The sequence below is a fragment of the Eleutherodactylus coqui genome, chromosome 2 (assembly GCF_035609145.1).
Source record: "Eleutherodactylus coqui strain aEleCoq1 chromosome 2, aEleCoq1.hap1, whole genome shotgun sequence".
NCBI classification, from domain to species: Eukaryota; Metazoa; Chordata; class Amphibia; order Anura; family Eleutherodactylidae; genus Eleutherodactylus; species Eleutherodactylus coqui.
This window is the reverse complement of record NC_089838.1, coordinates 17,987,973-18,007,974: the sequence shown is the minus strand read 5'-3', so window position 1 is coordinate 18,007,974 and position 20,002 is coordinate 17,987,973. Positions and strand designations below refer to the sequence as shown.

The window sequence follows — 20,002 nt, the reverse complement described above, 5'->3', positions numbered from 1 at the left end:
TTCACCCAGGGTCTGCATTCCTACTTGCAGACGCTGGGGAGTGAAGACAGGGGTCACAGTAGCAGCGGACTAGAGCTGCATGCTTGGTGAGTGGGTTGTTTGTCGGGTTGCTGCCAGGCCAGAGGCCAGTAGGAGTGACACTATGACAATTGGGTCCGTTATTTATGAGGGACACTATTACTACTGGGACCACCATGGAGGTCACTATTACTACTGAGCCACTATGGAGGGGTCATTATTAGGGTGAAGTCACATGACCGTATATCGGCTCGGTTTTTTACGCCGAGCCGATATACGTTGTCCTCGTGTGCAGGGGGGGGAGGATGGAAGAGCCAGGAGAAGGAACTGCGCTCCCGTCCCCCTCTCAGCCTCCTCTCCGCCCCTCTGCACTATTTGCAATGGGAAGAGGCGGGGTGGGGGCGGGGCTAAGTCTAGAGAATTAGCCCCCGCCCCCGTCCCACCTCTCCTCATTTCAAATAGTGCAGAGGGGCAGAGAGGTGGCAGACAGGGGGGCGGGAGCTCAGTTCCTGCTCCTGGCTCTTCCATCCTCCCCCCCCCCCCCCCCCGCAGAGGAGAACAACGTATATCGGCTCGGCGTGAAAACCGAGCCGATATACGTTCGTGTGACTTCACCCTTACTATTAGGGCCAGTAATAGGGCACTATTAGAGATGAGCGAGCATATTCGCTAAGGGCAATTACTCAAGCGAGCAGTGCCTTATGCGAGTACCTGCCCGTTTGGAAGAAAAGATTCGGGTGCCGGTGGGGGAGAGCCGGGGGGGGGGGGAGGGGGACGGAGGGGAAATCTCTCTCTCACTCTCACCCCCCCCCCCCCCCGCTCCCCCCTGCTCACTCCCGCAACTCACCTGTCACCCGCGCCGGCACCCGAACCTTTTCTTCCGAGCGGGCAGGTACTCACTAAGGGCAATACTCGCTCGAGTAATTGCCCTTAGTGAGTATGCTCGCTCATCTCTAGGCACTATTGCTACTGGGGCCACTATAGGAGTCACTATTACTACTAGGGCTACTAACAGGGGGCACTATTACTACTGGGACCATTAAGGGGGTTACTATTATGATTGAGGCCACTAAGATGGACACTTACTATTGGAGCCACTACTGGGGGCACTACTACTCTGTCAGTGAAGACAAGTCTTAATGGTTCAAATGTGTGTAAAATGAGAGGGTCTTTCTTGCTAGGGGGGGCTATTTCACACTTTCTCAGGGTGCAGCCACATGAGCGAGTTTCTTGCGTGTTGTGAGATGCTCAAAACTCGCACTGAAGTAGACCCCATTGTTTTCATGGGTCTAGCTAGATTTACGATTTTTCTCGTATAGCAAAGCTGCAAGATAGAAAAATCCCAGTCTGTTCTATTCGCAGAAATCGTGCCCATTGTTTCCAATGGGTGAGAAAAAAATCACATTGCGCTCACATGTACATGCAAGTGTGATGCGATTTTTCATTTTTCCTATTGAAAATACGTGCGATGCGATTGTCACGCAAATCTCACCATACCTGCAGTGAACAATGCAATTTTACATGTCCGATATTAGTCTGAGTTTCTTGGACCGATATCGCGCTCGCTCGTGTGAATGTACCCTCAGGAGGCAAAAAGGCTTGGGCCCCCCTGCCTGCGGTGATATGTAAGACCACAGCTACATCAGTTCTGAAGGGGTTAAGCTGGTGAGTGCTGATTGATGATAGAAGTCATTAGTGATACAACTGGCAGCTGAAGTCACTTTAGCGCTTGTCCTATCACAGAGCGGCTTCGGGGGCAATCACAGGGTATAAAGCTCTGGTGATGGCAGAGGGTGGGATGGGCAGCTGCTGGCAGGATGGGTTTGGCAAGGGCAGGTGTGGGGCTTGTAGTAGGGCTGTGGCTCTATGGGCTGGGGTCTCTAGTAGGGGCTCTTCAGGACTATTGGGAGGATCCTGCCCGTCTGCATTGCGGAGCTGAAGCCATGGAGTTTTCTCTCCCGTCCGTCCTGCAGGATGCTGTGTTTGCCCTGATGGTTATTGGTAAGTCCTATAATGTCTGTGTGCAGGTTTTGTTTTTTGTTAAACTCTTCTCCCACTAGGGGATGTGAAGATCACATCCTGATTATGTATACAGTATAATCCCCTAAATACTTCAGTATTGCAGTGTACTAACATTATCTATGAAACTGATCCTCATAGGCCACCATTGAGGCAGACCTGGCAGGGGTGTAACTATAGGGGATGTGGTTGCACCTGGGCCCAGGACCCTTAGGGGGTCCATAAGGCCTAGCTTCTCTATATAGCGAGCCCAGTAGTATGAATAAAGCATTTTGCATTGGGACCCCAAATCTTCAAGTTATGCCTCTGGTATGAGTACGTATGGATGGAGGAAGGAAGGCCCAGCTGAACTTTTGCACCTGGGCCCCTGAGCCTTTAGTTATGCCCCTGAGACCTGGAGATGATTGTACTCCTCAGCAACCCCCTATGGTTACATCACATGAACCCCATGTGTGATGGAGCCCCCTCTGTCAGCCTTTGACATGCTAAGGTCACACTGGTGGCATGGAAAGGGTTAAATGGGAATGGGAGTTTTCTCTGACCCCTGTTGGTGATTTGGTGCAGTGTATGGGTGATGGTTAGTGTTAACGTCATCGTCCTGTACCTTGTTGAGGGGTTATCTACCCCGCCACTGTCTTGTCATTCCAAGAAACTCCTACTGATATGCTTAACCAATGACATGTATGATGGATGACCAACTGTAACAATTCTAGACCAGAACGGAAAACCTCATTATCTTCACAACGACTCCACTTGTGGAACCTGGATTGGACAGACGTCTGACGGCTCGCTGGTGGTTGGTTCTGCTTTTGATGGCTGTTATGTGCGGGAAGAGGTAAGCTGAGAAGACATCTAGAACTCTTGCATAGACTGTGGACTCCTAATAACTGTATAATGGAGACCTAGAAGTTGCCCAGCAATGATCTTGGCTGGAGAACCCTTCACTCCATATAGTCTGTGCCAAGAGCTTTGTGACTTCTGGGGCACCAACAGGGAAACTGTCTTATAATTGCAGAATGAAAACTACGTGGTGACTATCACTCTGGAAGAAATTCTTCATGATGGGAAATACAAGTATCACAAGAAGGATCTTGCATGCCCCATTCTTCTAGGTAAATGTCTGTGCAGTGCCCTGACTTGGTCAACATTGTATAAATGTCTTCTATTAAAGGGGTTGTCTAGTTGTATAACATTGCAGGTCTATCATCAGGAAACACCATTAATAGATCGGTGAGTGTCTGCCACATGGAACACCCTCTGATCAGCTGTCCTAGGGGCTGATGCACTTATTTCTGTAGGAAGCAGACAGCTCTGTTCTAACTGCAGTGGCCAGGCTTGGTATTGCAGGCATTGAAGTGAATGGGAATTTTGCCTGTATTAAAAAAGCCTGAGAATTGAGCTGTTTAACTTATATATAGATTCAGTTTATGCAGGAAGCAATCAGCCCAGAGAAGAGCTTAATGGTGAGGGTCTTGTTCAGTAGACCATGCCAGTCTACTACTGATGGTCCAACCTCAGGATGGGTCATCTAGTTGAGCTTTTTACTCAATGAAACCTTAATGTAGCAGGATTAGTATATTGTTTCATGATCTGTTGGAGTCCTACAAAACTTACTGTAACTTGTGCCTCCTCTCTCCAGCTATGGATGCTCCGAGTCCAGGTGAATGCACTTCAGTTCAGCGAGAGGAGCGTCTGCAGTGCGCCAAGGACTCGGTATCTAGAGAGATCTGTGAAGGACTTGGCTGCTGCTTTTCTCAGTATGATCTTATACTGCGCTGCTACTATGGGAAGAAATGTGAGTCTTGGCCATATAATACAGTTCTTCTCCTCACAGCCATAATCTTGGGGCTGGCAATGTGTCTTACATGGGACAGTAGGTACGAGGCACAAACTACACTTTGAATCTGTAATTAATAACTTCCATCTTTAAAGGGGTTGTGTGATTTATAAGAATTTAAGGGGTGGTCAGGTGACTAAATGGTAGACCTGCTTGTCTTCAATTCCTCGAGGGTTGTAGCGTCATCCTCCACTCTAGCTGTAAAGTGGTGCAGATGTGCTCTATTACTCTATAGGGGCACAAAGGGGGCTCTTTTGCTTCAGAGGCATATTTCAGGACTTTTTTTTTCTCTTGCTATTGATTACCAACAAGGCTGCACCGCTCACTGAGATCGCTGCCGATCAGTTGCTTTCTAGTGCCATTGTCTTTGGTCAGCCAAGGAAGCAGACAACGTTTACCATAGTGCAGTGGCCCAGGTTGGTACTGCAGGGCAACTTCCATTGAATTTAATGGGAGCTGCACCTGCAGTTCAAACATAGACCACTGCACTGTTGGCACTTTTTTACATCCTGACTGTCACATGGGCTTCTGTCTTTAAAGAGGTTATCAAGGTAAAGGAAAACTGACATCCCCTTTAAGAGGCACAGAACATGGACCATGTGCTAAGTTGCTGCAGTGGGGGCCTAAGCTGGACTTCTGTACCCAGGTCCAAGAGCTTTTAGACTCCCACTGTACATAAAGTAGCTGCCTTAACAGTCTGACTTTCCTCTTCTTAGTGACTGCCCTCTGCACTGACAGCAACATAGTGGTTGCCATGTCAAAAGACCTGACCACCCCGCCCCTGATCTTGGACTCTGTACGTGTGGTTGATGTGGATTCCAACTCCTGCCCAAATCTGAGAGTAACAAGAACTGACTCCTTCATTGCATACCAGTTCCCGCTGTCCTGTGGGGCTGCCAACCAGGTGAGCAAAAATGTACAATCCAACATGTGTATTGCAAAACCTGCCTCAACTGCAAAAAATAGACTGGTACCACCTATTTTCTAGATCTGCAGTAGATGCTTGTTGGCAGGATTTTGTATGATTCACATGTAGCTCTTGCATAGAATACATCTGACTATCTGACACCGGTGGCTTTGGTTTAACAGGAGCCGAACATGCCTGTAGTATATGAAAACACATTTGTGGCAACCAACCTTGTAACAACCCGGCAGTCAGGATCCATCACTAGAGACAGTACAATGCGGTAAGCTGAGTATTTGATTGATGTCAGGACTACAAGTATTATGGATGGCTTCCTGAGATGCTCCTGCTCTTCCTCCAGGGTGACGGTACGCTGCAGCTATTCACACACTGACGTTGTCCCTCTGCAAGTAGAGGTTCTCACTCTTCCACCACCTCTGCCGGTATCTACCTCTGGACCTCTGCTCTTGGAGATGAGAATAGCTGAAGGTAACTCCTGGCTGGTGCATCAGAATTTGACTTGCTCAATGTATGATGGTCAAGCTGGTGCATGAGCTTGGCTTCAAAGCTAGCCAGAGGGTAATGTGCATCAGGAACTAAGCCTTTCGACTAGAATACCCCTTTATCGCCTAACCACTGGAAAGGTGGTAGGTGGCTCATCTAAAGACTTGCCCTCAAATCACAACTTCTTGAGTTGGCATGTAAACTGCAAAGGGTCTTTTTTTTCTTTATATTAGTACAACTTGTAGCTGGAGTTGCCCATAAATCTAACTTGGGAACTTGCCTTAAGCAATTGCTGAAGATCGATCCTGCCAGGTGGCATAGTTTTCAATGTCGTATGAAACAAAACTTGGTTTGGCAGGCAACTAGTGTAGGTTGGCTCACTAGTAACCAAAGGGTGGCTCTAGACTGGTGTGAGTTGAATCTCATGTTTGAAGACCACTCTTCCATAACTCTTGTCTTGCAGATTTCCAGTATAATTCGTACTACACAGACCAAGATTATCCTATTGAGAGGGTATTAAGAGATCCGGTGCATGTTGAAGTTCGGATTCTGCAGAAAACTGATCCAAGCCTTGTTCTGGTCTTGAACAACTGTTGGGCCACCAATTCTCCTGTGCCTACTGATGACCCTCAATGGCTGATCTTGACCAACAGGTGAGGGCTGAATGAAGAACAAAATACAAGAACTCTTCTACCGTGGTGTAACTTGATATTGTGTTCTCTTCTCAGCTGCCCATACAGTGGAGACAACTACCTGACCCAGCTGGTTCCTGTTGGCCCTTCCTCACAGGGCATCTCTTTCCCAGCACACTACAAGCGCTTCATTGTTAGTACCTTCACCTTTGTGGATTCCAGCACCCAGACTGCTCTGAATGGCTTGGTAAGCTTCTGCTAGAATGACTGGAAGTCTGGACACCTTGTCAGATTGCAGCATACCTTGATCTGCAAATCTTCCCTTAAATGGCAGTTTGCATCACCACTTCTAACATTCACCCAATTATGCTTTATGTATATTTATACCAGTCACTGCTGATCTTGACAAACCTTGGATAGTATAAATTTCAGCTCTTATAAAACTCAGCAGCATCTTAAACTAATGTCCCAAATGAACAAACCTGAAACCAGGAGTTCATTGTGTGATGCGACAAGTGGCATCCAATGACTTGTTTTGTGGTCCTACAGGTATTTTTCCACTGCAGCGCTTCAGTATGTGTTCCATCTGCTGGGGAGTCATGCTCCGTGAACTGCGCCCAAAGACAAAGTAGGTGGAACAGTAATTGGTCTGGCTTCAACTCTGTAGTGCTTCTGAAACCCATTCTGCTGATCATCATTGGTGCTTATGCTACGCTATCTCTTGTGCTTGCCAGTCTGGGGGAATAACATGGAACTTGTCTTGCAGAGAGAATGGTGGCATCACGGGCCCCAGAAGATGCTCCTACAACAGTCACTTCTCAAGGTCCTATTATATTTTCTTCTGAAGAGGATAAAACCGATACAGCTGTCCATGAGGAAGAACGTAAGTTGCCACAGATGTCACCATACATGACAAGTAGCACTTCCCACTTGGTTAAAAAATGGCATGGTGCTGACTCCAAAGCCACTGTCAACGGCTCGTGTATCTATGAAGAATAAAAAAAATTGAGATTAACAGGTCTCTGGTGACCAAGATTCAAGTTGCACACTAATGGCCTGGTACTCCAAGGCTGCAGGAAGTGGAGATGGCACATGAACAGTTGAGCAGGTAAAAAGGGACCTCAGTCTCCTCAGAAGTCAGTAGTTTAGACCCAACAATTAAATGACACCTTATTGTATAAACCTTGATGAATGGGGTGGACTTCAAACTGGCATAAAGAACTCCCAACTCGTGGTGCCCAAAGTGTCTGCAGGTCTCTAGGAGACTGGCCCAGAAGCCTGTAGACTGTCATTGGATCTCTAGCCTGAAATAACTGGATAAAGTTGACATGGTTGCTTGGTATTAAGTCTAGGTTTTTTTAGTTTGTCTTAACCCCTTCGACAGGGAACTGGTTCTTTATATTGGAAACCAACTCTTCACTGATATGCTATAACTGGTCTAAGTATTCAGTCTAATGTTTCTTTCACCAGGTCGCCTCGGTTTTGGAGATGCCCTGACTTGGCTAGAAGGAGCTACAGCTGCTGGTCTAATTGTTATGGTGTGCCTTCTGGGTATTTACCTCTATCTGTGCTTGTCTAGAAGACAGAAGAAACAAGCAGTGTCAACTGTAAATACTTGAATAAAGTGACTATAAAAAAATGTAACTTGTCAATCCTCTTCAATAGAGCTTGAACTCTAGTTAGTAGTTATGCAATAAATGGATCTGCTACACAACTTTGATTTAACAGCTCACCAAAAACTCCTGAGACGTCATGGGAACATGTTGTGTTTTTATTCACTGGGGGTCTGGATGCTGAGACCCCTCCTGTCATTAAAAACGTATCCAAACACTCACAGCTCACTGGGTGAAAATGGGCTTGGTCTCTAAACAAGCAGGAAAGTATAAAGGTTGTTCTTGGAGAGCACCTGCTGACCACTGTCTCTGCTCATTGACTTCCCGAAAGCTTCACTTGCTCTGGTCCAGCTACCAATGGCCATCTCAGCAACCAGATCCCCCAGCAGTCAAAACATCTGCCATATCAAGTTTATGGAAAGTGGTTACACTTTTAAATATGAATGTCTCTATAATGGAGTTCAAAGTATAAATGGTGAGCTATAGTCTGGTTCTCAGGTAGCCATGAGTTTTTGTTTTTCTTTTTTTGACTGCAGTATCACTAAGGCCTCATTCAGACAAGCATACATATGTCCGCACAAAACCATGTCTATTAGAACTGTTGGGTTTCCTATGACGTGTTAACTTGTCTGTTTTTACAGGCGTGCAAACACAAGGATCTTTAAAACGTGCATGGACCATAGGTACATGGTATAAATCAATATTCCCCAAAGAGTCCCCTTGTCACTAAATACTAACAGCACTGTGGTCAGTGACAATGGGACTCAGCACAGGAAATAAAGAATTCCCTGTCTCAGCTGTGGCAGAGGGTCGTGATGTTCTGCCATTGCTTTCAATGGTACCACCGGACCCATTGAAACCAGTAGGATGCTAGCACCCCTGCAGTGTGTGGGGGTTTGTTTTTTTTGTTTTTTTTTTGAGAAGGGCTTTAAATATAAGCCCTTCCTTGAAAATTATTCCCAGCTTGTGTACTAAAAAAAAACTCTTCTGGGGCTCAGGCACATCTAGCCAATTGGGTCCCACCACTGTAATGAAGTTCTTTCAGCTGGTGCCAATTTAAAATCCCTACCTGCTGAAACATCTATCTGATTGGCTGAGTGCTCAGCCATTCATTGAATGACAGCTGAGTGCTGCCTGTGATTGGCCACAGCCATGGTCCCATTGAAAGCAATGCTGCACAGACCTGTCTCTGCGTGTGTCTGCACATACATGGGCGCCCTAGCTTTGTGCGCACCTATATATGCACACGTTCGTGTGAATGAGGCTTAACCCATGAGTACACTATTAAAAGTGATCAGCACAGAACTCAACACCTGCTAGGGGTTGTCCACCCACCAGTTTGATAGTTGCCAGGTATATAGTTTGAATAGGCAAATATAAATATTCACCCAACTTAATTTGATACAGGTGTTTACATAAACTTTATGTAGCCGAGGTTACTTTAGAGGAACCAAGGCATAAAATGTGTACACATAGGAGTGTTTTAGATTCTCCTCAGGCTGCATGTACCGATGTTACTCTACAGAATGTGCCACCCTTTCCACTTTCCTCACTTAGGACCTAAAGAATGCTTGTGCCAAGTTTCACGCTTGTACCACACCAGGGAAGTTACATTACAAAGGGGGTGCACTTGGCATCAAATCAAGTAGTGACCCCCCCCCCCCCCCCTCCCTTTACTTATACTATTTAGGACCTATAGAATGCACATGCTTAACTTCCTGGTGTCGTACTAGCACAAAATTTATTACATAGGGGTGCACTTGCTTTTGCAACTGGCATTGAATAATAGAATTGACTCCTTTTACGTTTACTATTTAGGACCTAAAGAAGGGTTGTGCCAAATTTCAAGTTTGTATGACACCAGAAAGTTAGAGAATTAGTGGCAAGTCAGTGAGGACTTCACATATATCTGAACCTCTGAAATTATGTGGATCAGCTTATCTGTTAAAATGGTAAAGTAGGCCTCTTGGACTCCTGACACGCGGAGATAAACAATAGACAGCAGCCATTGAAAAGCAAAAAGATTTTAAAGAAAGGTAAATGGGCAAATTGTACTTTGTCTCTCTGTTGGGCTGAGGCTGCATTCCCACGAACGTATATCGGCTCGGTTTTCACGCCGAGCTGATATACGTTGTCCTCGTGTGCAGGAGGGAGGATGGAAGAGCCACGAGCAGGAATTGAGCTCCTGCCCCCTCTCTGCCTCCTCTCCACCCCTCTGCACTATTTGCAATGGGGAGAGGTGGGTCAGGGGCAGGGCTAAGTGCTGAGAATTAGCCCCACCTGCAGCCCGCATCTCCCTATTGCAAATAGTGCAGAGGGGGGGAGAGGAGGCAGAGAGGGGGTGGGAGCTCAGTTCCTGCTTCTGGCTCTTCCATCCTACCACCCCACCCCGCGAGGGCAGCGTATATCGGCTCAGCGTGAAAACCGAGCCGATATACGTTAGTGGGAATACACCCTAAGGCTGCATTCACATGAACGTATATCGGCTCGGTTTTCACGCCAAGCCGAAATACGTTGTCTCTCTCTGCAGGGGGGGGGGGAGGATGGAAGAGCCAGAAGCAGGAACTGAGCTCCTGCCCCCTCTCTGCCTCCTCTCCGCCCCTGTGCACTATTTGCAATGAGAGGAAGTGGGATGGGGGGGTGGGGGTGTGGGCTAAGGGATGAGAATTAGCCTCGCCCCTGTCCCGCCTCTCCCCATTGCAAATAGTGCAGAGGGGTGGAGAGGAGGCAGAGAGGGGGCAGGAGCTCAGTTCCTGCTCCAGGCTCTTCCATCCTCTCCCCCCCCCCCCCCCCCTGAACACGAGGACAACGTATATCGGCTCGGCGTGAAAATCTAACCGATATACGTTCGTGGGAATGCAGCCTAAGTGTGTGGGATATATATTTGATTGCATTCCAAAAAACAGATTGTAGGGCCATCCATGCTCTTTAATGAAATATACAAGTAAAAGGATTGAAAAATACCTGTCCCAGTGTCACCTTGGAAGGAAATGTTCCTGCAAGACAATGTCAGACCTTTTACAAGCCATGTTACGTCCATTTCTTACATAATCTGCGAACGAACTCCATCCATGCGGACTGACCTAAACCACTAACTGACAAATGCTCAAAACACTCACCTGACGCACACACAGCCAGATGGAATAACTAAAGATGTATGAGGAATTCGTTTGTATGTTGACTAAGATACTTAAGCCCACTTCAAGGGTCCTCATCTCGTGGGTCCCTACTCTGAGACTACCCCAGGAAGCCTGCCTGTACGCAGGGCGATCGTCCCGGTAGGGACCCTTCTCCCCCCACCCCTGAAACCTAAGGACCTAACTAGCCCAGGGATGGTAAACGATGCAAGCAGCACAGGACACGTTCACACTAACGCAGCATGGAACGCATACAGAACTGAACAGGACTCTTCACACCCACAGAGCAACAAGCATGAATACAAACGCATGGGGGAAATGAGGAACACCAGCCCCCTTGAGTCAGTCTCTAGGCCTCTCAGTGGCAAAACCAGCAACCTACTGCACAGTGGCTATAAAACCTACTGATGAGGGGCAATAAAATTTTTAAAAAATTCTATTTCAATAACTTCCCCCTCCCCCCCCCCCCCCCCCCCCAGTACTGCAGTCAAAGACCCTCTTTAATGTTCCGATCAAGGGTGCTATGGGATGTTTTGGCGCAGGAAAAGTGGTACGTTATTTGCACCATTTGATTATCCATATGACTGAACACTTGTAAAAACACCTTGCATCCTGGGGTTTTCAGAAGGACTGCGAGGGCGATATCGCCAGTGTGCAGGAGCCCTTAGGGTAGTTTCACACAGACATGAAATTCATGCGATTTCTGCGTGATGCGAGAGTCAGCAAATTATGAAGCCAATGATTTACAAGGGTCTCCTTCCCATCTGCGATCTTTTCACTGATACGATGTTGCGAGAGCAAAAAATTGTGGCATGCCCTATCTTTCTGCGATGTACGATTTTTTTTTTAATCTCCAATGTTTGCCTGTGGAGACTCCTTTTTATAGCAACAGACTTGCATTGCGATGTGAGTTTAACATTAGAAGGCCTATTGACGTTCACAAAGGAATTGCAACAAAATCGCGTGAGAAAATTGCGAGCAGAAGTGATGATTTTGCGAGAAAAAGCAGGGCCAACACTCAAAAACCTCGGGAAAAAAATCAGCAAAATCATGATCGCCCATGTGGAACTAGCCTGAGGCCGGATTTACACCGTTGCGTTGTGGGGCGCATGAAAATAGACCCCCAATTTACATGAATGTTGTGAGACAGAAGAAACTCAATCCTATTTTCATGCGAGTCTCACACTAGAATAGAACATGCAAATGTGCGGTCTCCCTAAGGGCTATTTCAGGCGACCGTATATGGGCTTCGTATTCATGGCGGCTGATATACGGCGTCCCTCTCTGCAGGGGGAGGAGGCTGGAAGAGGCGGGAGCATTACACTGAGCTCCCGCCCCCTCTCTGCCTCCTCTCCGCCCCTCTGCACTATTTGTAATGAGGGGAGGTGGGGTGGGGCGGAGCTAATTCTGGTAACTTGGCCCCGCCTTGTCCGGCCCCTTCTCATTGAAAATAGTGCAGGGGGTGGAGAGGAGGCAGAGAGGTGGCAGGAGCTCAGAGCACTGCTCCCGCCTCCCGCCTCTTCCAGCCTCCTCCCCCTGCAGAGAGAGACGCCGTATATCGGCAGGTGTGAATCGCGGAATTCTCCCATTGAGTTCAATAGGGAAGGTGCTAGAACAATGGGGGTATGATGCGAGATCACGCAGCCAGATGGAACATGCTGCATCGCGGTGTCATGCAGGAAAATATCGCTCATGTGTATGACCCCATTTGAAAGAACGGGGCTCATATTTATGCGAGATTTGTGCGTTTCGCAACGCACAAATCTCTTGTGATTTTCACGCCAGGGTAAAGGCAGCCTAATTAAAGCTTATTATTTAGTGTTTTTTCACACGGGCTTCTCTACGGGACTTGAAAAACGCATGAAAGAAAAATAAAAATAAAAAGTCTCAAAATAAAAAACACCACAGAAGATGTCCGAAACGTCTGGTGTTCTTTATAACTTTTTTCAAATGCTTAAAGGGGTTTTCCAGGCAGCGCCGTCTGTCAGTGCCGGGCTACATCAAGGTTAGAGCAGACAGTGCTTGGCACACATAATTGTGGGCGCAGCTCTTACTTAAATCAGTTTCTTGAACCGATATCACGCTCGCTCGCTCTGTAAGGGTGCGGGCAGACGAGCGCATAAACGGCGCGTTTTTGCGCCCAAACGTATATACGTGACCATCTGAGGCAATGGTTTCGAATGTATTCATTCACATGGGCGATTTTACGGCGCGTAAAAACGGCAATTCGAAAAAAACGGAACATATGCGACCGAAATACGCGCCAACGCATATTCGATCGCCCAAAAGACCGTTTGCAAAGTAGGAACAAACGAAAATACGCTTTCTAGCTCTGGTCGTGATCGGTGAAAAACGATCGCTCGGGCGATTATACGTTGCGCTCGTGCGAACGTACATACGCCTACGCTCGTCTGCCCGCACCCTCAGACCACAGCTACATCAGTTCTGAAGGGGTTAAGCTGGTGAGTGCTGATTGACGATAGAAGTCATTAGTGATACAACTGGCAGCTGATGTCACTTTAGCGCTTGTCCTATCACAGAGCGGCTTCGGGGGCAATCACAGGGTATAAAGCTCTGGTGATGGCAGAGGGTGGGATGGGCAGCTGCTGGCAAGATGGGTTTGGCTAGGGCAGGTGTGGGGCTTGTAGTAGCACTGTGGCTCTATGGGCTGGGGCCTCTAGTAGGGGGTCTTCAGGACTATTGGGAGGATCCCGTCCATCTGCAGTGTGGAGCTGAAGCCATGGAGTTTTCTCTCCCGTCTGTCCTGCAGGATGCTGTGTTTGCCCTGATGGTTATTGGTAAGTCCTATAATGTCTCTCTGGGTGTGAGGTCTGAACCTGTAGGGATGTGTTCTCCATACTAACCATTGGAATTTCAGCAGCTATGTATGTGTGACCTTGTAATGTCCTTCACTGAGTCTTACTAACCAATGACATGTATGATGGATGACCAACTGTAATAATTCTAGACCAGAACGGAAAACCTCATTATCTTCACAACGACTCCACTTGTGGAACCTGGATTGGACAGATGTCTGATGGCTCGCTGGTGGTTGGTTTTGCTTTTGATGGCTGTTATGTGCGGGAAGAGGTAAGCTGAGAAGACATCTAGGGCTCTTGCATAGACTTTGGACTCATGATGATTGTACATAGTGCTAAGAGCTTTGACTTTTGGGGTGTCAACAGGGAAACTGTCTTTTAATTGCAGAGTGGAAACTATGTGGTGACTATCACTCTGGAAGAAATTCTTCGTGATGGAAACTCCCAGTATCACAAGAAGGAACTTGCGTGCCCCATTCTTCTAGGTAAATGTCTGTAGATCCATGACTTGGTCAACACGGTATAAATGTCTTTTATCAAAGGGGGGTGTCCAGGTCTGTATCAGAAAACATTAGATTGGCAAGTGTCTGCCATCAGGGGTACCCTCTGATCAGCTGCTCTCTGGGCCAGTGCTCCCAGGGTAGGTCATCAATAGTAGACTGGGTGAAGGTCTGCTGAACAGGACCTTCAGCAATAAGCTGTTCTCAGGGCTGGTGAGCTTGTACGCTGAGCTGATTTCTGCAGGAAGCTGATAGCTCAGTTCCTACTGCAGTGGCCTGGCTTGGTATTGCAGGCAAAGTTCCCATTCACTTCAATGCCAAGCCTGGCCACTGCAATGCAACAGTTGTCTGCTTCCTGCAGAAATGGCCTCTGCTTATAGCTGCTGGCACATGGCTGGGTCGGATTCCTCACTTTACTCTCCCGTCTGGCATTTTCTCTCTGCACTGCGATGGCTGGCACGGAGCCGGTGCGTCAGCGGTGATGTTTTTGGCCTGCACAGAAATGGGACATACCCTGTTTTTGTTTACTGCGCAAGCTTTCACATGGTCAAACTGCGGCTGTCTGCAGAGGATTGCATTATCTAATACAATCCTATGGCAGCGTGCATGGGCAGAAATTCTGTGGGAAATCCCATTGCGGAATTTCCGCCCGTGTGCAGGGGGCCTATGAGCGATGTACTCATATCCTCTGTTGGGCTGCAGGCTGGTGACCTCTAATTCTGACCAGTGATCTTCAGTGGAAAGCCAGGCTCACTGGTACCATCATGGGCTCATGGAAAACTGATATGTACCAGTATATAATGTTTTTGACTCCTCTCTCTCCAGCTATGGATGCTCCGAGTCCAGGTGAATGCACTTCAGTTCAGCGAGAGGAGCGTCTGCAGTGCGCCAAAGACTCGGTATCTAGAGAGATATGTGAAGGACTTGGATGCTGCTTTTCTCAGTATGATCTTATACTGCGCTGCTACTATGGGAAGAAATGTGAGTCTTGGCCATATAATACAGTTCTTCTCCTCGCACAGCCATAATCTTGGGGCTGGCAATGTGTCTTACATGGGACAGTAGGTACGAGGCACAAACTACACTTTGAGTCTCTAACTAATGGCCCTTTAAATTTTTTAAAGGGATTGTGATATCACAAGGGTTTTTTGTTTCGATGATCAGATGAGAAGATAAAAATTGTATACCTGCCTGTCTTCACCCCCGACCCTGGGACCCAGCTGAGCTGCTTTTAGAAGTCGGGTGTGTGCTGCAGCTACTCAGAGGCTACAGCATCATCCAAACTCCAGCATCAGTGCTCCCATCCTGGATGCCAGGAATTTGCTTCTGGGTACAGAGCTGTGGCTCAGCTAGGTCCCAGGGGGGCTGAAGACAAATTTACCTGGCTGGCCCTTAAAATTTCCCCCCTAGCCTTAAGCTACGCCTCTGCTCAGACTTCTCGCTGCACGCAGAGCAGCTGCCTTAACAGTCTGACTTTCCTCTCCATAGTGACTGCCCTCTGCACTGACAGCAACATAGTGGTTGCCATGTCAAAAGAACTGACCACCCCGTCCCTGATCCTGGACTCTGTACGTGTGGTTGATGTGGATTCCAACTCCTGCCCAAATCTGAGAGTAACAAGAACTGACTCCTTCATTGCATACCAGTTCCCGCTGTCCTGTGGGGCTGCCAACCAGGTGAGCAAAAATGTACAATCCTACATGCGTATTGAAAAACCTGCCTCAACTGCAAAAATGGATTGGTACCAACGTTAGTCTAGATCTGTAATAGATGCCTTGTGCACAGGATTTCATATGACTTGCATAGCAGAACACATTTGTCTATCTGACACCAGTGGCTTTGGTTTAACAGGAGCCGAACATGCCTGTAGTATATGAAAACACATTTGTGGCGTCCAACCTTGTAACAACCTGGCAGAAAGGATCCATCACTAGAGACAGTACAATGAAGTAAGCTGAGTATTTGACTGACAGGACTACAAGTATTATGGATGGCTTTCTGAGATACTCCTGCTCTTCCTCCAGGGTGACGGTACGCTGCAGCTATTCACACACTGACGTTGTCCCTCTGCAAGTAGAGGTTCTCACTCTTCCACCACCTCTGCCTGTATCTACCTCTGGACCTCTGCTCTTGGAGATGAGAATAGCTGAAGGTAACTCCTGGCTGGTGCATCAGAATTTGGCTTGCTCAATGTATGCATCAAGTTGGTGCATGGGGGTTATCTTCAAGTTAGCTGGAGGGTAAAGTGCATTAGGGCTTAAGGTTTTTGACTAGAATACCCCCTTTATCATGCAACTGGGGGGGTGGGGGCAGTGTAAGTGGCCTGAAGTACATATTTGGTCCCTCCATAACTCATACATGTCATGTCTTGTATGTGGATGCTCTGGGAGAATTGTTCTGTCTCTGGCTATGTGTATTGCAAAGCTGCAGCATGTAAGAGGTTAATGTCTGGGATATGTCTGGAAACTGTAACCAGTTGTCATGTCACATGGGTATGTAAAATATATAAATGAGTGAAAGGGAAGGTGTAAAAGGGATTCCATTTTGCTTCAATGTGAGTACGGAGGGAGAGTGCCGGCCGCATGCATCCCTCAGGGGAGGAGTTGGTAGTGACATCCCTAACAACTACCCCCGCCCATCTCCTCAGCGGTGTCTCAGTCGCTGTAACAGCAACTATGCGTCTTTAGAAGACTTGCCCTCAAATGCTGACTTAAGTTATTAACTACAAAGGGTCTTGTAGCTTCTTTCTAAGCAATATTAGTATGCGTGGCCCATAAATCTTGGGAACTTACCTTGAGTAACTGCTGGGGATCTTTCCTGCATCTTGTACATGTTGGACCACTCTTCCATAACTCTTGTCTGGTGCAAATGACGTGTCTTGCAGACTTTCTGTATAACTCGTACTACGCGGACCAAGATTATCCTATTGAGAGGGTATTAAGAGATCCGGTGCATGTTGAAGTTCGGATTCTGCAGAGGACTGATCCAAGCCTGGTTCTGGTCTTGAACAACTGTTGGGCCACCAATTCTCCTGTGCCTACTGATGACCCTCAATGGCTGATCTTGACCAACAGGTGAGGGCTGAATGAAGAACAAAATACAAGAACTCTTCTACCATTGTGTAACTTGATATTGTGTTCTCTTCTCAGCTGCCCATACAGTGGAGACAACTACCTGACCCAGCTGGTTCCTGTTGGCCCTTCCTCACAGGGCATCTCTTTCCCAACACATTACAAGCGCTTCATTGTTAGCACCTTCACCTTTGTGGATTCCAGCACCCAGACTGCTCTGAATGGCTTGGTAAGCTTCTGTTAGAATGACTGATAGAAGTTTGTGGACACCTTGTCAGATTGCAGCATGCCATAAACTATGCCCCCACATCTCTTAGAAAAAATGTAATAAGAGCAATCTCATATGTACTGTCAAATGGTACCAATAAACGTTTTCCATCAAGAGTTGTGCAAGGGCTCATCTGTGGGATGACCTGTAAAGTTACGGCTGCCAGAAGATTCGGCAAAATTCTTGTTTTCCAGATATTGTATAGCAATAAACTATTTAATACTGTATATGATAGTTGTTTCACCCCCCCCCCCCCCCCCAGGTTTCTACAAGTGGCATCCAATGACTTGTTTTGTGGTCCTACAGGTCTTTTTCCACTGCAGCGCTTCAGTATGTGTCCCATCTGCTGGGGAGTCATGCTCCGTGAACTGCGCCCAAAGACAAAGTAGGTGGAAATTAGTCCGGTTCCAACTCTTCTTTCTGAAATGCATTCTGCTGATAATCATTGGTGCTTATTCCCCCAGACTGGTAAGCACAAGAGGTTGAGTGTAATAACATGGAACTTGTCTTGCAGAGAGAATGGTGGCATCACAGGTCCCAGAAGATTCTTCTACAACAGTCACTTCTCAAGGTCCTATTATATTTTATTCTGAAGAGGATAAGACTGATACAGCTGTCCATGAGGAAGAACGTAAGTTGCTACAGATGTCACCATGCATGACATGGTAGCACTTTAGTCTGGTAAAGACATGGTGTTGACACCAAAACCATACTGTCCATGGCTCATGTACTTGTAGAGAAGTGCAAAAATTGGGTAGCACGGTTAAAGGGGTTAGGATGAGGAATAACTTGCTGACTGGGGGTTTCACCAGAGACCTGCCAATGTCAAATGGGACTCGCATGTCATGCTCTGCCTGTCACTGCAGGGGTTGCATCTCCCTCCATTCACCTAAATGGGGCTGGCAGAAATGCCTGAGCAGGTAACTCCAGTCCACTGAAAGTGACTTGAGCACTTCATTCAATCTTACTGTGGGAGTGCAAAACTCCAGTGAGGAGGACACTACCGCAATTAAAGAACATCAGGGGTCTTGGTGGGGAAACCCCACTGATCAGCAAAGTAACTTGCCATTGTGGTAAGACCCCCTTTAAAGCTGTGTTCCCCAACTCCAGTCCTCAGGGACCACCAACAGGTCATATTTTCAGGATTTCCTCAGTGTTGCACAGGTGATGTCATTATTGTCGGTGCCTCAGACATTGCCACAGGTGTTCTTACATAGGATATCCTGAAAACATGACCTGTTGGTGGTCCCTGAGGACTGGAGTTGGGGACCCCTGCTTTAAAGGATTCATCATGCAAAAATGATGGTGCTTAATTGAACTCAAGGCTGCAGTAGGTGGCAGTGGCACATGAGCAGTTGCACAGAGAAAAGGGCTATTGGGGACCACAGTCGCCTTAGGGAGTTCAGTAGTTTAGACATAATGTGAACACATTGTTGCATAGACCCTGATGAATGGGGTAGACTTCAAACTGGCATAAAGAACTCCCATTCGTGGTGCTCCAAGCATCTGGAAGTTTTTTAGAGACAGTCTATAGGCTTACCTGCCAACAGTCATTGAAACTCTAGCCTAAAATGACTTGATCATACCAAGTAACAATGTCCACTTTAGTCAGTCTAGATTTTTTTTCCACTCTTCCTACAGGAACCGATACTCTATCAGTCCAATTATAGCACTTTAGTGCTGGGTTTGTTTAGTTGTACTCTGTCTAATGTGTTTCTTTCATCAGGTCATCTTGGTTTTGAAGATCCCTTGGCTTGGTTACAAGGAGCTGCAGCTGCTGGTCTAATCTTGATGGTGTCTCTTCTGGGGCTCTACCTCTGCCTGCGCTTGTCTAGAAGACAGAAGAAACAAGCTGTGTCAACTGTGAATGCTTGAATAAAGTGACTGTTTTAAAAATGTAATGTGTCAATCCTCTTCAATATGGCATGGCCATGCACAAGAATCCAAGCCCTAGATCTACTGCACAACTTTGTCATTAATGAGTCTTCATTCTCTTATAAGTGAGACCTTCAAAGTAGTAGGTCCTAAGGCTTCAAGTTACAGCTCACCAAAAAACTCCTGAGATGTCTTGGGAGCATGTTTAGTCTTGATCACTGGGGGGGGGTCTGGATGCTGAGACCCAAGCAGTCGTCAGAACACTTATCCAAACACAGATCACTAGATGAAGATGGGCTCAGTCTATGAAGAAGCAGCAAGGGGTTATGTTCGCTCTTGGGAAGAGCACCTAGTAGATGTGGAGCAACTTAAAAGGCTACACATGCTACCGGTGGAGGTCTCAGCAACCGGACCCCAGCTGTCAAAACCGTTGACCTGTCAAGCTTATGGAAAGCAGTTGCTTTTAACTCTATAATAGACACACATATTTAAAAACCTAAATGGTAAGCTATAGTCTAGTGATGCAGCAATCAACTGTTTATGGGCTACCTGAGAACCAAACTACGAGCCTACACTATTAGGGTGCATTCACACGAACATATATCGGCTCGGTTTTCACGCTGAGCCAATATACGTTGTCCTCGTGTGCAGGGGGGGGGGGGGGGGGGGGGAGGATGGAAGAGCCAGGAGCAGGAACTGAGCTCCCGCCCCCTTTCTGCCTCTTCTCCGCCCCTCGGCACTATTTGCAATGAGAGGCAGGATGGGGGTGGGGCTAAGGTCCAAGAATTAGCCCCGCCTCTCCCCA

At 47.2% G+C, this 20,002-nt stretch overlaps 2 protein-coding genes across 2 annotated transcripts; both read left to right on the top strand.

Moving 5' to 3' along the window:
• The first annotated feature begins 1,835 nt into the window (after positions 1 to 1,835).
• LOC136609908 (zona pellucida sperm-binding protein 4-like) lies at positions 1,836 to 8,192 on the top strand. Its single transcript, XM_066589194.1, has 13 exons — positions 1,836 to 2,019; positions 2,751 to 2,872; positions 3,053 to 3,149; positions 3,677 to 3,832; positions 4,591 to 4,778; positions 4,964 to 5,061; positions 5,140 to 5,267; positions 5,746 to 5,935; positions 6,011 to 6,161; positions 6,464 to 6,542; positions 6,681 to 6,797; positions 7,385 to 7,521; positions 8,169 to 8,192. Exons 1-13 carry the CDS (start codon positions 1,836 to 1,838, stop codon positions 8,190 to 8,192), a joined length of 1,671 nt encoding a protein of 556 aa, XP_066445291.1.
• A 5,086-nt stretch (positions 8,193 to 13,278) lies between these two features.
• LOC136610218 (zona pellucida sperm-binding protein 4-like) lies at positions 13,279 to 19,197 on the top strand. Its single transcript, XM_066589457.1, has 12 exons — positions 13,279 to 13,462; positions 13,633 to 13,754; positions 13,872 to 13,968; positions 14,809 to 14,964; positions 15,472 to 15,659; positions 15,835 to 15,932; positions 16,008 to 16,135; positions 16,868 to 17,057; positions 17,133 to 17,283; positions 17,629 to 17,707; positions 17,837 to 17,953; positions 19,049 to 19,197. Exons 1-12 carry the CDS (start codon positions 13,279 to 13,281, stop codon positions 19,195 to 19,197), a joined length of 1,659 nt encoding a protein of 552 aa, XP_066445554.1.
• Positions 19,198 to 20,002: the final 805 nt, after the last annotated feature.

Coding starts and splice junctions, on each gene's coding strand:
- LOC136609908 (XM_066589194.1), top strand. CDS start 1,836: ATGGGTTTGGCAAGGGCAGGTGTGGGGCTTGTAGTAGGGCTGTGGCTC. Junction 5,268..5,745: donor GGAGATGAGAATAGCTGAAG/GTAACTCCTGGC, acceptor CTTGTCTTGCAG/ATTTCCAGTATAATTCGTAC. Junction 5,936..6,010: donor TGGCTGATCTTGACCAACAG/GTGAGGGCTGAA, acceptor TTCTCTTCTCAG/CTGCCCATACAGTGGAGACA.
- LOC136610218 (XM_066589457.1), top strand. CDS start 13,279: ATGGGTTTGGCTAGGGCAGGTGTGGGGCTTGTAGTAGCACTGTGGCTC. Junction 13,969..14,808: donor TGCGTGCCCCATTCTTCTAG/GTAAATGTCTGT, acceptor CTCTCTCTCCAG/CTATGGATGCTCCGAGTCCA. Junction 16,136..16,867: donor GGAGATGAGAATAGCTGAAG/GTAACTCCTGGC, acceptor CGTGTCTTGCAG/ACTTTCTGTATAACTCGTAC.